Consider the following 16,014-nt stretch of genomic DNA (forward strand, 5'->3'; position numbering starts at 1 on the left):
GATTTATAACATATGCAAACCCTTTTATTCACTGAAATACATTTCCGTGAAGGCAACTGAATGTGCATTTCTACACACCCACAGCAAAACTGTCTCTGTTTGCCATTTTACTGGTTATTGACCACAGAACTGTTGCATGTTCTGGTTTGGGCTTCCTCCTAACCACACACACTCTTGTGTTCAGCTTTGAGCCCGTGGACTCTTTCTCTGTGGTTATTATGTTTATACTGTTTCTGTTGCATACATATGAGTTGAATCTACTTTCCTCATGCAACAGTTAGTGTCACTGTTCGTCTATACATGACATTAGTTTCTGTCAAGTTAAAACAAAAAAATAGGACATTTATTTTCAGTTAACAATTACTTTGTTTCAAAAAATAAATGTTTTTATGGTTTTATCTGTAAACTATTATAACCCTGCTCCAGAGCTGGTCGCTTTGGTTCATGGATTAATTTTTTTTTTACTGTGGATTATTTGCCCAGCTTTACATGCTGTCAGTCAGCTCCTCTGGTCCACAAACAGGCAAAAAGGACATGGATACTGAAACAAACTGACAAACAATTTATGAAGTGCTGTGTGAAAACACATCAGCTATGAAAGCTAAGCATTGCATCAGCAGTGGAGATGTGTGGAAGACATATTGCATTTGTCACCATCCCTTGAGGCCTATAAAAACAGAGACAGTCAAAGTGATCACCCGGGGAAATAATGTCACTAGTCACATCCTCACTGCGTGCCCTAGCTCTCAACCCTTTCCTTTTTTAAAACCTCAAGTCTTGCTTGAATGGGATACAGCTCTAGTGCTGGTAATGTGGTGAAAGCTCAAAATGAAGGCAGTGATCATAACACATTATGTAGCGCTGATGACCACATGACCAGATTTTAATTCAGTGTCACTTTTGATCATGAATTAATGCATTCCTACTGAGTAAAATAATTCATTTATATCCCAAAGATTCTTGCTGAATCTTCTGAAGCCTTTGAATGGTAGTGCATTTTTGCATATGTATTTTTTTTACACAGTGCTACAACTGCTGTGCATTAAAGAATAGGAGTACAGCAGTTTATGACGTACTGTAGGAGTGCGTGTCAGAGAGATGTCCACATTTAAAATCTTTGGAGCTTGCATGTATGATGTGCAACATAAATCTCTCATTATTTAGCATTCCCTTCATGTTATGACCATATTATCAAATGACATAAAGTCTGCTCTGAAGAGTGAGCAGTCTGTGACCTATTTTGCCCGGTCAAGTGAGTTCAATCCCAAATGCTGCCAATTCTAAAACAAAGTCTTGGTACAGTTGTACAGCCAGCGTCACTTAGTCTTTCCTGGCTTTATAAGAGCTTACTGGGCCCCTTTGGTCAAATCGGATACAGAATATTCATACATACAGTCTGTGGTAGAAACCCTTTTAATCTTCCTACTGGAGATCACTTACTCTTTAAGTTACTTTTTAACATGTTAATTTGAACTAAACCAAATGTGTCATATGGTACTTTAAAGGGTAACATAGCATAAACCAAATAAATCTAAAATGTGTTTTTATGGAACCAAAAAAAGATAATTGATGCTTTTCTTTTAGACCAATTATATGTCTGCTGCATTAATATACAAATGTACTTTTATTAAATACTCTCTGCTATGTTGTCGCAGTGAACATACTGAATGGTGCATGTTATGTTTTTGTATATTTTATTCTTTTAAAGGTCCAAGAAGAGTTTGTGAAAAACATGGAGAACACTTCCGTTGAGAGCCTCATACAGAAACTGGCAGAAAGCAAAGGAACAGGCAAAGAGAGACCAGGTAACACAACGAAATCTCTCACACACGGCATTAACCTCTGGCACTGAAATACTTTGCTCTTGATATTATTAACAAGACTGGTCATGAGTTCATAGCCAACTGACTTAATGAAAATGAGCGTTAGTCTGCACTGTCAACCCACAAATGGAGTATATTTGACTTGACTGCTGTAGCACGGTGAAGTTTACACTGGAGGATTTGTGGAGCTCTGACCCTTACAGGGGTTTTCAGCCCTGGTCTCAGCAAGCACTGGCCGCCACATGCTAACGCTAGCGTCACATGCTAAGTGGAATGTCAAGCTTGCCCACCTTTACACAAGATTAAGCCACTAGAAATTGATGGGGCTCGACACGGCTACACTTCCCCCTGTGTTCTTGCTATTTTTCCTCACTTTTTCCTCCGTGATCTTTCGTTTAACCTCCTGCTTCTCCCTCCTTTCACAGGGTGGAAGTTTTTTCGCATTTCACATAGAGAATATAATTTAGCTTGAAGCTAAAGGGGTGTGGGGTGTAATTAAACCAGTTTAGCCAGCAATTATATTAACGGTTTAAATTATGTACATTAGACACTGGATTTTGCCTTTTTCTTGGCTTGAAAACTGTTTGGCATCTTAGAAGATTTGACCATCTCTTAGGGACGTTTCAAATTATTTCCTGTGTTTTTTGAACATCCTGACACCTTGACATCAGCTTAGCCAGTGGCATGAGTTTGAGGCGAGACTATCTTATTTTGTTTTGGTTCGTTTTTTTTTTAATGTTTTGTTTTGAAAACAATTATTTTTATTCCAACAATTATTATATTCCACACACAGGTAGCCCAGTTAAATTGTAACTAAATGTATCCACAGGGGTCTAGACTGGAGTTTCAGGCTTTTGGTTGCCCTTCATTTGTTTTGACAGCAGAATTAATTGAGACTAAAACTGTTTTGGTCAACAAAACATTCCTTCCCCCATATCAAGCTGTTCATTAGGGATTGCGCCGCTGTCAGAGCAATAACCTGTGTGGCACACTGATGAAATCAGAGCAGCCCTAACCAGTATAGAGAGAGAGAGAGGTTGAACAAACTTTGTACCACGGAAACAATCCCGAAGTGACATGCTGGGCTGTAGGGAGGTTACAAGAGCAGTTCAGTGATATCCAGCTGGGCTGTGAACTGGCTGTCGTCCAGACACGCAAACTCTCCTTGCTGCGCCATCCAAGAGCCCATGCTCAGCATATGCAATTAAACAAAAAAAACATCCTTAGTTAATGCATGACTGCATGTGCCTCTCATATACAAACAGGCATGTCTACGATCATTCACAAAAGCATATATTTACCTAAATAAACCTTAGACGTTGTTGTTGTTGTTTTAGTAAATGTAACTATAATTACTAAAGGTCAGCCATAATAACTCAGCCACAACTCTGACCTCTTTTTTTTTTTTTTTTTTTTTTTTTTTATAAACTAACTTCTTGAAATATTTTGCTTTTCGATGACAATCGAAAGAATGATTTTGTTAGACTTCGCTAACTTCTCTGGACAATTTCACAGCAATGTTTCCTCAAAGTATTGCTATAAAGCCACACACACATAAATACACACATGTTCATGTAAACAAAGCAGTCTGTCTGCTTACACGAGTTTAAACAAAACCTAATACCCTGTTCCAGGTTTAGATGGCATTGTTTTGTCTGATGTTTGGATTTGTGTGCATAAATATTGTTAGATGGAGCCTGGAAGTGTGGTCATTTGCACGTCCCTCACCTGACATCACCTAATTAGATGAAACTTGTTTTTTTTTTTGGTCCAGCAGCTGCATGGAAATCGTGGAGATTAATCTCCATTTTTTCCGGTTTAGACAAACTTGCTGATTTGTTGTAATGAATATGAAATATTACAGATTTGTGCATCTTTCTAATTTGGCTATTATTTGGAGACAATGTTGATGAACATTTTCGCTAAATCTGACTTGAAGGTCCTCAGAAGGATAATGTTTTTGTGTGTGTTTTGTTTTTGTTTAATTATTTATCTTTCTTAAAATTCAAAAGTTTTTCTGAAGGTTAGAGTTTGTTATTACACAGAATTATTACACAACAACAAAAATAATAATTTGTTGATTTTTTTCTTTTTTTTTTCTTTTGTTTTGGTTTGTTTTTTGTTGTTTTGTTTTGTATTCTTTTCTTTTGGTTTGGGTTTGGTTTTTGTTGTCATTTTGTTTCATTTTTTTTGCAGTCGTTTCTTTTTTTTTTTTTCTTTTTTTTTACTCAAAAGGTTTCCTGAAGGTTAGAGATTGTTTATAAATATTACACAGAATAATTACATAACAACAAAAATAATTTGTTGATTTTTTTTTGTTTTTTCTTTTCTTTTGGTTTGTTTTTTGTTGTTTTGTTTTGTATTCTTTTCTTTTGGTTTTTGTTGTTTTGTTTAATTTTTTTTGCAGTTGTTTAATTAGTTTTTTTCTTTCAAAAAATTCAAAAGGTTTTTCTGAAGGTTAGAGTTTCTTTATAAATATTACACAGAATTATTACATAACAACAAAAATAATAAATGTCTGTGCTATGTCCCTAATAAGACACTGTGTAGTTCAAATGAATCAAATAATTTGATATATTTAATATGATGTCAATTCAAGTGGGTCTTTCATTTTTATGTGTGTGAACTGACAGTACGTGTCATTTAGTTCAGATTGTTTGATCAGAGATGATCTCAAACAAACAAAAACAGAGAGCTAAAAGGGTGAAGTGATCGGGTGCAGTAGAGTAGACCAGTCATACTGTATCTACGTCAGCGTGTGTGATGTGTGCCTGTCGTGACTGCTCTGAACAGTGCACATGAGGTCCACTCGCAGTCACCGTTCTCCAGGAAAACTCTATTGAACCGCTCAAGTTAAATATCACACGCCTTTGTTTTTTCAGGTCAAGGCATTTTCTGTGCAATGAAAATAGCGCCCCGGGCTCTCTTGCTGAGGTCTGGTGGTAGTAAAATGCTGTCTTTCGTTTTCTTGGACAAGCATTAGCTTTTACGTGCATTAACACAAAAGAAAACACGCTCTAAAGGGCTCTTAGAGCACTGAGGGGCATCTCTCCTCTCTTTACTGCCAGTCACGAAAGCACAGAATTAATATTTATATGCGGCTCAGGATATTTATTGAGAATCTATAGCCAAACCGACTGAGGTTAGTAAGATTAAAATTAGATTTCAATTGTAATCCTGTTCTGCGTTTTAACTTAACTCTGGAAAAAAACCTTGGCTGACATGTTGGGTCATGACTGCAAAACCCTAAGAAGCGAACTACAGTGAAAATGGCAGAGTTTGTTTGCTTAAATCCCTTCACCCATGTGTCAGTGTGGAAATGGGTCATGTTGAAAGTGTAAAAGCTTGGAGGTAAATATGCAAAATTGATGAGCAAGAAATTAAGCATGCAGTTTGTTGTCTTTCGCAGCAAATCTGTGTTATATTTTCAGTGTGGGCTAGTGTTCAGCATTCTACTGAGTGTTATCAATGCTACACATCATTGTGTTGGATTTGTGTGTTTATTTGATTTCTGAGGTTAAAATCAGATGTGCTTCCAAGCATGTGTGTGTGTGTGTGTGTGTTTTCATCTAATAGTGTGTGTTGAATGCTGGCTGCAAACTAAATGCTCAGGTTTTAAGGGGAAGTCAGATCGTGCTGATTGTCACCAGACCCTCTGATGACTCTGTAAATTTGCTTGCCAAAAAATCTAAACCTGTGTGTGTCACTGTTTTTGTGGATTCATGTGCATGATTTTATGACATGCTGTAAAAACAAAACAAAAAAGTTTTAATATTAAATAATTATTCTATATTCAATACCATATCATAATTCTTGATTTAAAGATACTGTAACATGACATCCCTTCAATCATTTGGATTTGTTTGTCTGTTGTCATTACAGGGCCCATTGAATTTGAGGAATGTAATGTTTCAATCGCCACAGAAGGTCTGCATTAATTTTTCTCTCCATTCCCATTTTAGTTTTTTTAGTTTTTTATATGAAAAATATAGAATATATAAGTTCTCTTTATATATATCTGATTACATCTCTTTATAATAATTTACTTAGAATTTTAGTTTTATATACTTTGTGTTCTGTTAAACAGCATTATATCTATTTTAGGATGTGTTTCAGTATTTTTCAAGATTTGTTATAATCACTGCTTATGTCTGTTTAGGTGCAAAACCCAGAAAAAGGAAAACCTTTGCCATACCGGGCCGACGGAGAGATAAAGACACAGATTCCACGTGTGTCAACTTTTACTTTAATGTGATCTCTCTTGCTCTTTATCCATTTAAAGAATTAAACTATTCACATCAGTAATTTTTAATTCTCAAACTGTTCTTCATAGTATTTTGTGAAATACTTGTTATCATTTTATTTGACAAAACTAAGAGAAGTTTGAGAGAAGTGAATTCATTTTTGCTAGGGAAAATTTGAGCAATTTAGAGCAATAATGATTGTTTTTGAGTAATTATAAGAAGTTATATTTGCATAGTAATTTTGTATTTGTGTTAAAATTAAGTATTCTCTAATAACCTTTCTCTGTCTTGAATAGTGAATCGGCTGAAGTAGAAGCAGTTGTGAGTATACGCTTTTCTTTTTTTCTATACAATTAATAATTTTGTTTATTATCATTATTACTGAAGAAAATTATTCCTATTTTAAATGCTTTAATACAAATACATTTAATACAATATAAACATTTCATAACATGAAACCTATTTCTTCTGATAAAAGTATGCTCTTTTTTTGTTATTTTGGAGAAACTCCATTTGAGTCGCACCCACAATGCTCCTTTTGTTCGTCCTTCTTTCAGAACGCTTCCAACGGCGCTCCCCCGGGTTTCTACGGTGCTATAGATCTTCATAACGCCGTGAGTGGTGACCTAATGTTGTTGAAGGATTGTCTATAATTCTTACAATGTAAAGTAAAGACAACACAGTGTACATACTTCTTGCGATATTGCTAACAATAGTGTATTTTACCTCTGTCGGACTCTCCTTGTGTTGTGATGTATTGAAGAGTGTGAATCATAGGATTTTCGGTCTGTGATGTGTTCTATGTGTTTCTGCAGAATGTGCCTCAGCTGGACGAGGAGGGCTTCTGTATCCGACCAGAAGTCAACGAGAACGATATCCTTACTCCAGATCCATCTCTCTCATTCTCTTCATCCCTCACACACACACACACACACACACTTGCATCTCGGCCACAGAAACATTTTCCTTCATCTCTTTCATCACGTCTTACACAGTGTAAACTCCGAACACTTTTTTTGGCTCGAGAACATAGTGTGATAACTTTCTTTGTTGCACTTTTATCTGAATCTCTGCCAAGTCATTCCCTCCCCTCAGATTTTCTTTGTTTTTCTTTCTTTACCAAAGCTATGTCATCTCTCTGGGCGGATTAGAATATATTCAAATAAAATACACATCTGATCTTCTCAGCCCATGACACTATAGACATTTTCATGCCCCCGCAACCATTTTCCTTAACGATTCTGATCACATGCCAAAGAGAACTCCTTTTATTCATCCAGTGACTCAGAAGATGAGGACGAGCCAAGAAAATTCCACGTCCAGATCAAACCCGTGCAGACGAATAACGGCACGCACCAGCACAAAGCCTCCATCGACGAGCTGAAGGCCTCCATTGGAAACATCACGCTCTCGCCCACCCCTGCTGTAAGAGACCCCTCACACCAGCACACACACTAAGTGTAAAGATCCTTACATTCACATTCATTCATGCACAGCATAATGCAAGCTGCTCTCCTTCTATAAAGGCTGATTGTACACCGTCAGCAAACAGATTTGTGATTGGTTGATGTCATTTACAGTCATGTTTCTGCATCCCACACTTCATCTCTTCCCCCAAAAACCTCCGTTGTCCCAGCAGACACTAGAGGGCACTGTTTGATTACGATATTTATAGGCGGTGCATGGAGAAGCTTTAAATGCGTTCCCACTTGGTTTTCTCCATCCTGATTTGTGCGCCTGAGTGCAGTTGTATTTTGCGTGTGTGTTCGTTACGCACCTGTGGTCATTATAAGGATTTAACTAGCTCATTGAAAATTATATTGTGTTGGCCCAATGGACGTTAGAAATTTCCAGCAAGGGAATGAACATGTAATTAATCTCAAGTGTTTGTGTCCGAGTTAGTCACGATGACATAATGCGTGACGTCACAAAATATGATCTCCTATTCTGTCATTTAATGTTATAAGTGAAGTGTGTGTGTGTGTGTGTGTGTGTGTGTGTTTGTGCGTGTGCGTGTACAGTTGTGTGGTCAAGCAGTTCCTCCTGCATACACTGTGAGCCTGTGGACCATCTGTGTGTGTGTGCGTGTGTGTGTGTGCGCTGTTGGTAAACAAACCCATGCAACTTCCTGCTTGAAATTTCACCACAGGAAGCATGGAAGGGACTAATGAGTAAGATCATGTAGGTAAAGGCGCTCACACATGCACACACACACACATGAAGAAAAAAAAATCGTTTAATAGTTTTTTGGGCGACCAATGTCTTGACATGTTCAGAGCTAGTCGGTTAAAAATGAACAAAACATCCCTGATTCTTGTGATTGGTTTGCAGCTTTCTTGCTTTTGTATTGAATAAAAGTTATTAATTTTATTCTTTGAGGATGCATTCAATTGATTTTTGATTGATGTATTTTTTGTAACAGTAAAGACATTAATGTTAAACGATTCATTTCAGATAAAGGCTATTTACTGAAGAATCCAAATTCTACAAAAAAAAAAAAAATGCACTTTCATCATTAATCATAATGAGAAATTTCTCTTGAGCATCAAATTAGCATATTAGAATGATTTCTGAAAGGGCAAGTGACACTAAAGACTAAAGTGACGGCTGCTAAAAAATTCAGCTTTGCATCACATCACACAAATTACAATAGAAAATACAAAAGTTGATTTTAAATTGTAGCAATATTTCACAATATTTTTGTTCAAATAAATGCAGCCTCCTTTCAATAAACGTTAAAACAAATAGTAAATAGAGCCAAACTTTGGAATGATAGCATTTTTGTATTGGCTGATAAACATTAGCCGTGTTATGGACAGAATAAAAAATAAATTGGTTCGGTTAGTTATCAGTAACATCTTTGTAAATGTGTTTTCTCTTTGTCCAAGATTTCATGTGTCCTACTTCTCAGTTTCACCCTTTTGTGTTTTTACATTCTCTCTCCGCGTCCCTCGCTCTTCGTCTCATCGTGACGCTTTGAAATGACAGAGTGATGTATTTCTGCAATAACACATCCTCACAAGTGCCAGCTTGTGTTTTCAGGGAGCACAGCCGGGGCGACAGTTTACTTTAGACACCTTCGCTGCCGCCTCTGTTTGCTCTGTTTGAGATGGATTAACGCACATCTTTTAGAGAGGCTCTTCATCATTCATTTCACCAGGCTTGAGCTTTCTCTCTTGCCCCAAATGTGCTCCGTAATCACTCAGATTAACCTCTGAAATATTTACACATCTCAAAAACTCCGTTCACCATTTGTCTTTGTGTCTCGTATCAGACTTGTGTTTCCTTTCCCTCTCAGTCTCATTTCTTTTCATTGCCCTGTTTGTTTCATTTTTAGGCGGATATGTTTTGTGGTAGTTTTGGTTAAGTCAGGAAATCTAGGTGATGACGAATGCCATGTCATCTGTTGTAGATTATTGGTATTACTGAGCTTTCCATTTCCATTTCCCCTAGTCTTCTGTTGTCTCTCTTTCCCCTTCATGTGTGCTCTCTCTCTTTCGTTGGCGGGTGTGTGGCCTGGGTGCTGTAATTGAACCCATTTGCCACTCTCTGCCGATGGGACTAAACCCTGCCTTGCATGTATGTCTGTTTGTATGCATGCGTATGTGTGTGTGTGTTTGTTTCCACAGTTTTTCTTTTTACATTTATGGTCCATACCATGGTGTTCTGGTGTGTTTCTTTTCATCAAATGCACCAAAAACAAGTGAGATGTCTTTCCATCCACTCTGACGGAGTTCCGGGCAGAGATGCTGCATATGAGTCACTTAGAATACACAATAAACCAAGCCTTCCCATCTTTGTGCATTTGTTGCCGTTTTGCTAGTTGACTCTTGTTGACATTTCTCAGCCTCAAAACAATCCCGGTAGTGAATTCGGTTGGATTCTCTGCCACTCATTTTCTCGTGTTTAGACTGCAAGCAGAATATTGATGCAGAACTTATGGTTTGAATATGTAATCTCAATAGAGCGGTTCTCTGCTCATTCTTCTTGTGTGTGTGTGTGTGTCGTCCTGTGAGGCCAATATCTATGTGGGGATGAAGCACTTCATGTCTTCTGCTGTTTTCATAACTCCTCTCACTCTCATTAATAAAAGCCTGTTTTCATTTCCAGGTTCATGTGAAGAAGAACCAATCCAGTGAGTATTCCTCTTTTTTTTATCCTCCCTCCATCCCTCTGTCACTCTGAAGGTTTGGCTCTGGAGAGCGCCTGCAATTTTGACTTCTCTTTTTAGTTTTTCTTGGCCGTGACGTTTCTCGTCAAGCCTCCTTCATCTCGCTCCGGTGACCCCTCCAAAGCCAACTCATCCCATGAGAAAATAAACATCATCTCCCATTTTTTCCTCATCTGAGTAGCACAGCGTTGCCTCCTTAAGCCATGAGCAAGATTAACTGCTTAATTGTGTGTTTATGTTTTTCTATCCATCATAATTTTACATTTTTCCAGTAAATTGTGGCTTAAACGAACACAGATGCATGCCAGAATGTAGTGTTTACACTGCGGCATGTTCTCACATCAAGAGCGACGATTTCATCCTCCCAGGAAAATTGTACATACTTTAAATCCATAAGACAGTAATTGAGCTTACAGTAGAAATGTTTTGTTATTCTTGCACTGGAACAGCAAACATTTCTTCAAAGAGCGCATTTACCTCAAACCTCTTGCACGTGCTGAAAATGATAAGGTCTGGCAGATCATTTTATCCGATAAGTCCTTTAATCCAATAGATGTTATGTTTTATCTGAAATCACACCAAGATGCTATTTCATGAATCACAGAATTGTTCTGTTCATGTGATTTAAGGGAACCATGTTTAATTGGCTTAAACCAAAATGTCTATTACAGGTTATGGCCTATAACTGATAAATGACCCAAAGAAATTTGATACTATTTTGTGTAACTAAATAAATAAAAAACTTAAAAAAAAAAAAATGTTGATTTAAAAGCCACAATTGACTTTAAACATTGTGGCATTATATAGATGTTTATTTTCAGATGTATTAAAGAACACATTTAACAGTTTTATTAAATTATAAAAATTTGTTAAAATTGTAATGAGCATTGGATTTTAGATATATTGAATAGTAAATCAACTGATACCATAAAATATATATATACGGATATATTTCTTATGCGGCACCTGGGCAACTTCAAATAAACTAAAGAATATTCAGTACTGAATGTTATTATAAATGTGGATCTCACACATACTTACTGTAGGAATGACACGACAACAAACATTCCCTGCTATAAAACCAAAGTCAGGTGAGTCTGCTGAGCGTTCCCACACTCTCTTTTGGTCCCTAGCTGCATTTGTGTTGGTGGGAATGAGGGATTCCGTTGATGCTGAATAACAAAACAAAATGTGCAGTCTAAAAAAAATGTATTATTTGTACCAAAATTACCATTGCTAACTAACTCATTCTGTTGTCTTTTCACACTGTCATTTGTTCTTTCTGTATAATACACTGTATGTCTTTGGGATTTGATCTCAAATGTGTACCATTTAAAATGTACTATGCAGAACATTTATAGCATGTCATTTTAAATGTATGTATTTGATGCTTGACCTGTGATAAATGGGGTTGCAAGAACGTGTCTCATGTAGTACTCCGCTTACTACCAGTTTACATGATTCAGAAACACTATCCTCACTCAACCAAATGACTGCTGCAGTTTATTTTCTGGCTTCCCTATTGTTTTTTTGTTTTTTTTTATCTGGCGTTCAACAATAGCTTCTCTCTCAACACTGTAGTATTTAATTTGTTAATGCCCTTTTTACTTCTTGAAACACATGAGCTGCATTTTAAATCAAGGCCTAATGAGCAATGCCCGTTGTAAGAACTCTTAATTAAGAAGTTAACAAAAACCCTTACATTTACAAAGGGATTTCTTTGTTTAATTTAAGGGTTTTCTTTCAACTGCTTCCAGATCCTGAAGCCTGAAGAGTTGCCCCATGACTCATTTGTGTGTTTTCTCATTGTTTTACAGGTGATGAACTGGTCCGACTCAAGATACCGCAGACATCCTTTAATGAGTAAGAGAAGCTTTGCTGTTAACCCTGTCGCTCTATTTGAAAAACATCCTAACCTGTTATTCACATAAGTCCTGTTTTTTTTTTTCTTCAAACAGTAGATTAGCCAATAATGACCTGCTGTCTTTGGATCCATTTGTCCCGACCAGCACCAGCTCCAGCTCCTCTGTACCCCACTCATCAGGTAACCCTGTCTGTTGTAATACAGCAAATAGACATCATTTATCATTCCAAATCTAAGGTGTTATATCTTACATCAATTCTACAAAAAATTCTACAATTCTATATATATTACACACACACACATACACATGTATTTACAAGTAATATTTATAATTAAGACATGTCTCAGGGTCAGCATCTTAATGACAGAGTTCAGCTTGACAGTAATAGAGTCAGAACGTTCTTCATCGACCACACACGCACACACGCACACGCACACACACTGTATAGGCAGACAGTCGTAAGTCATTCACCCCTCCATCCCCCAGCCTCTGGGAGGCTTGTCTTAGGTCTGACCTCCTTCATTATTGATGATGCTTACAGGCTGTTGAAAGTGTCTGGGCTTTTCCAGTCCACAACAGTCTCCTCTAGAGATCTTGCTCAGGCTGCTGTTGTCACGGAAACCCTCGTATCCCACAGCGACTTCATATATCACATCAGTCTGTCCTCTGCTTTAGTATGAAATCTTTTTTGAATGCCATGGGAATTTTTTAGTTTCTTTGTTTCTAATTTGTGGGTTTGTTTATTTTTTATTATTTTTGTTTTTGTATTTTTTTACATTTTGGAATTTAAAAAATATATCTCCGTTGTTTACTGATACTTGTATTTCTTAACACAAATTAAGGCATTTACACAAAAATGTGCCCTTGTGTTACAAAGAAAAGCCCCCTGTGTGCCGTGATTCTAGTGTGTGTGCTCCCTCGTGCTCTGCGCGTCTCCCTCGTCTTAGCTCTTGACCTTGATTGCTGAAATCAAATGTTATTTTCACATCTGGGAATTAGAAGCTTCCATACCTCGGAGAGTGGCACAGTGGATAATAGATTTAACCTAATGTCAATTTTCACAGAATTTGGAAAGTATGTCAAACAGATTTATTTTTGTGGCTATTTATTATTTTATAAAAAATCTTTTTCATTGTATTTTGTAATCCTTGATTTTGTGGGTAAATTCTAGGGCGGATATTATATTCGTTTGCTAACAAGTGAGCGCCTTTCTTGCTAAGTCAGTCAATGCAGTCACTAAAAAAAAGCCAAGCCATCATTCAAGCTCTGACCTTAGCTGCGAGGGCCAATCGTAATCCAGAGTTAATTGGCACCTTCGGAGGTCAGAGGGCGGAGTTTGGAGTCCCCATGTCACAGACATTGTCAAACATGATCTTGTTATGGGTCTGACCTGGCAAAAGAACAAAAAGAGCAGTGAAGAGGATATATGACGTGAGTAACATAGCGAGGTATCGCGCTTTGCATTTTTCCCTGCTGTGAGCTATTGTGCGATTTAGGTTTTTATTTTTTGTCTTTTGATTAGTGTTGTTTCTTTCATGTGTTATACTGTTTCAATCGAGCCTTATTCATATTGATTTCCTTTTATTTTCTTGTTCTTTGTTTGAATTTGTTCAACGCTTTTTTTGTTTCTCAGACCTGGCTTCTCTGTTCTTAGCATCTTTCCCTCCATCTCTCCCACTGCAGTTAAATGATGAGGTCTTTGAAGACCCAGGTAATGCTGTTGCCCATGCTTGCGGTTTGATCATCAGAATAAAACTCTTTCCATAATAGACTCTGACCCTAATTGCTAAAAAATGTGAATGATGATTGGAATGCTTTTCTTAAGCTCACCCCTAATATTTCTAAGAGATGTATCTGAGTATGAGTATTTTCAACTGAGCCACACTCAGTGCTTTTAGGAAAGTTTAAATAAATGTAAAAAAGAAAAAAGGTCATAATTTAATCGATCTCATGGAAAAAAGAAAATCATAAAGGTTTAAAGCGACATAAGAGTGAGTACAGAATTTACACACTGACCCAGACCTTTTAACAATGTTATGTGATTTGAAGTATTTTCAACTCATTTATGTTATTGTGTTTTACTTTATGCATTTGTATTAGTTGCGACTGACTGAGGTGCATGAAGTTTAGCTGGTAGTTTGCTTTCGATCACCAGGTGGTCTTGTTATAGGTTTTTACTTCACATTTCAGTAGGATTCTACAATATTCTGACCATTTTTTTTTTATATTATTTTGATCCACACTTACAGCATTGCTTTATTTTCAAAATGCCATTTATATTTTTTATTTAATTTTCATTTTTATTACTTTCTTAAAATAATTGTTTACTTATGAGTTACTTTAAATTTGATCTTTTTTTATATATAGTTTGGTCATTTTCACTTTTGAAACTGCCTCATTTAAAAAGGTCCGTTTTTGTTTTGGTTTAAAATAAGACATTTTTTATGTAGTTATGTGAAATATAGAGCTGTATTCCATTTTCAGCTTAGATCTTCTGTGCTTTTTCCTATTTTTTTTTTTTTCATTTCCTCCATGTAGCCTTTTCAACATGCCTGTCAGTATGTAGTATATTTTTTACAACCATGCGTTACTCTTTCTCTCTGATGACCCCTGTAACAGAAGTGGATTTACAGTCGGAGCCCACGTCTCCTTCAGCAGTCAGTCTTGAGATTACAGAGGCTCCTGCTTTTCCCCTTCCCTCTAAACTCCCTCCTCCTGCCGGTCTTGCCAAGCCGTGCACTCCGCCGTTCCCTGTTCTCTCCTCTCCTCGGGAGCTCCCTGATGAGGCTGTCGCTCCCCTCGCCCCTGGCCCAGCTCGAGCTATGAGTGTGCCTCCCGCTCTGCAGGCTGCTCCTAAGGACTATGCTACCCATAAGCCCCCTCTCAGTGCTCCCGTCACTGGTCCAGATGCACTTTCGTCCTGGGCCCAGAGCCAGTGGATTGCCTTTAATGATGCCTTTGTGCCATGTCGTGGACTATCCCATCAACCAGCAAGGCCTCGGTCAGTGCCCGTTTCTCACCAGCCCAAGCTTTTCTCCAGAGAGCTTGTTGACACGTTTGGCAGCTTTGGGGGAGAGGAGAGTGCCCCCTCTCTAAAGGAAGCACCAGCTCGACCCACGCAGGATGGTAATATTGAGGAATGAGAGTTTTAAGCATGTTCAAACACTGTCCCATGGCTACAAGACAGTGAGAATGTACTGTGCATTTAACAAACCTAATTTTTTATGTAACTTGTTTTCATTTATTGCAACTGATTTGGTTTTTATTTATTTGTCAAAAGCCCCCGCCACCCCCTCCCAGTTATAACTTTAATTTTTTTTTTTGATTGATTGGTGAAAATGTATATTTTATTTTTGCATTTTCTGCATTAATTATTGATTTCATTAATACAAATGTAACAGACCTGTAAGCCATCATAGTCAGAATTACTGTTTAGCTGGATGCAGTAAGAAAATGTTTGGCCCAAGTTTTGTTTGATTTGTTTTATTTCATATAGTATATTGTATTTTATTTTTTTTTTGGTTCACGTACACAAACTAACTCAGTAAAGGTACTCAAATTAATATGAAAATCTATTTATTTTTTGCATTTTCTACATTGATTATTAATTTGAATAAAAAAAAAATTTTTTAGCTGGCTTACAGTAGGAAAATGTGGCCACCAGCCAAAGCAAATGTGTCTGCAAGTTTGCTCCGAAATATCATATGCAGCATTTTCTAATTCTAAAACAGTATGACTAAGATGGTTTAAAAGGTGCATATGTTTCTTTTTATTTCTTTACTTGATTTACTTTTTTATATATATTTTCTGTATTCACTTTATGTTTGTCCATAATTTATAATTTGTTTATAATGTGACATTGGCCCTTGCATGTGCATTAGGAGCATTAGGAGCACTTTAGATTTCACTGT

At 37.1% G+C, this 16,014-nt stretch overlaps 1 protein-coding gene across 8 annotated transcripts in view; it reads left to right on the plus strand.

The window, feature by feature from the left end:
- LOC127957750 (F-BAR domain only protein 2) overlaps positions 1–16,014 on the plus strand; it is a 37,213-nt gene that overhangs the window by 13,633 nt on the left and 7,566 nt on the right. For 2 of the 8 annotated variants that reach the window (XM_052556397.1, XM_052556399.1), the window contains exons 8-20: positions 1,709–1,805; positions 5,706–5,750; positions 5,983–6,052; positions 6,364–6,388; positions 6,625–6,681; positions 6,883–6,940; positions 7,317–7,492; positions 10,178–10,202; positions 11,285–11,329; positions 12,056–12,101; positions 12,197–12,282; positions 13,737–13,814; positions 14,723–15,229. In XM_052556397.1, coding sequence (XP_052412357.1) covers positions 1,709–1,805; positions 5,706–5,750; positions 5,983–6,052; positions 6,364–6,388; positions 6,625–6,681; positions 6,883–6,940; positions 7,317–7,492; positions 10,178–10,202; positions 11,285–11,329; positions 12,056–12,101; positions 12,197–12,282; positions 13,737–13,814; positions 14,723–15,229 — 1,315 coding nt within the window. The remainder of the gene's footprint in view (positions 1–1,708; positions 1,806–5,705; positions 5,751–5,982; positions 6,053–6,363; positions 6,389–6,624; positions 6,682–6,882; positions 6,941–7,316; positions 7,493–10,177; positions 10,203–11,284; positions 11,330–12,055; positions 12,102–12,196; positions 12,283–13,736; positions 13,815–14,722; positions 15,230–16,014) is intronic. The other 6 variants (XM_052556404.1, XM_052556401.1, XM_052556403.1 and 3 more) reach the window with 4 other exon arrangements.

Source organism: Carassius gibelio, chromosome B5 (assembly GCF_023724105.1).
Source record: "Carassius gibelio isolate Cgi1373 ecotype wild population from Czech Republic chromosome B5, carGib1.2-hapl.c, whole genome shotgun sequence".
Lineage (NCBI taxonomy): Eukaryota > Metazoa > Chordata > Actinopteri > Cypriniformes > Cyprinidae > Carassius > Carassius gibelio.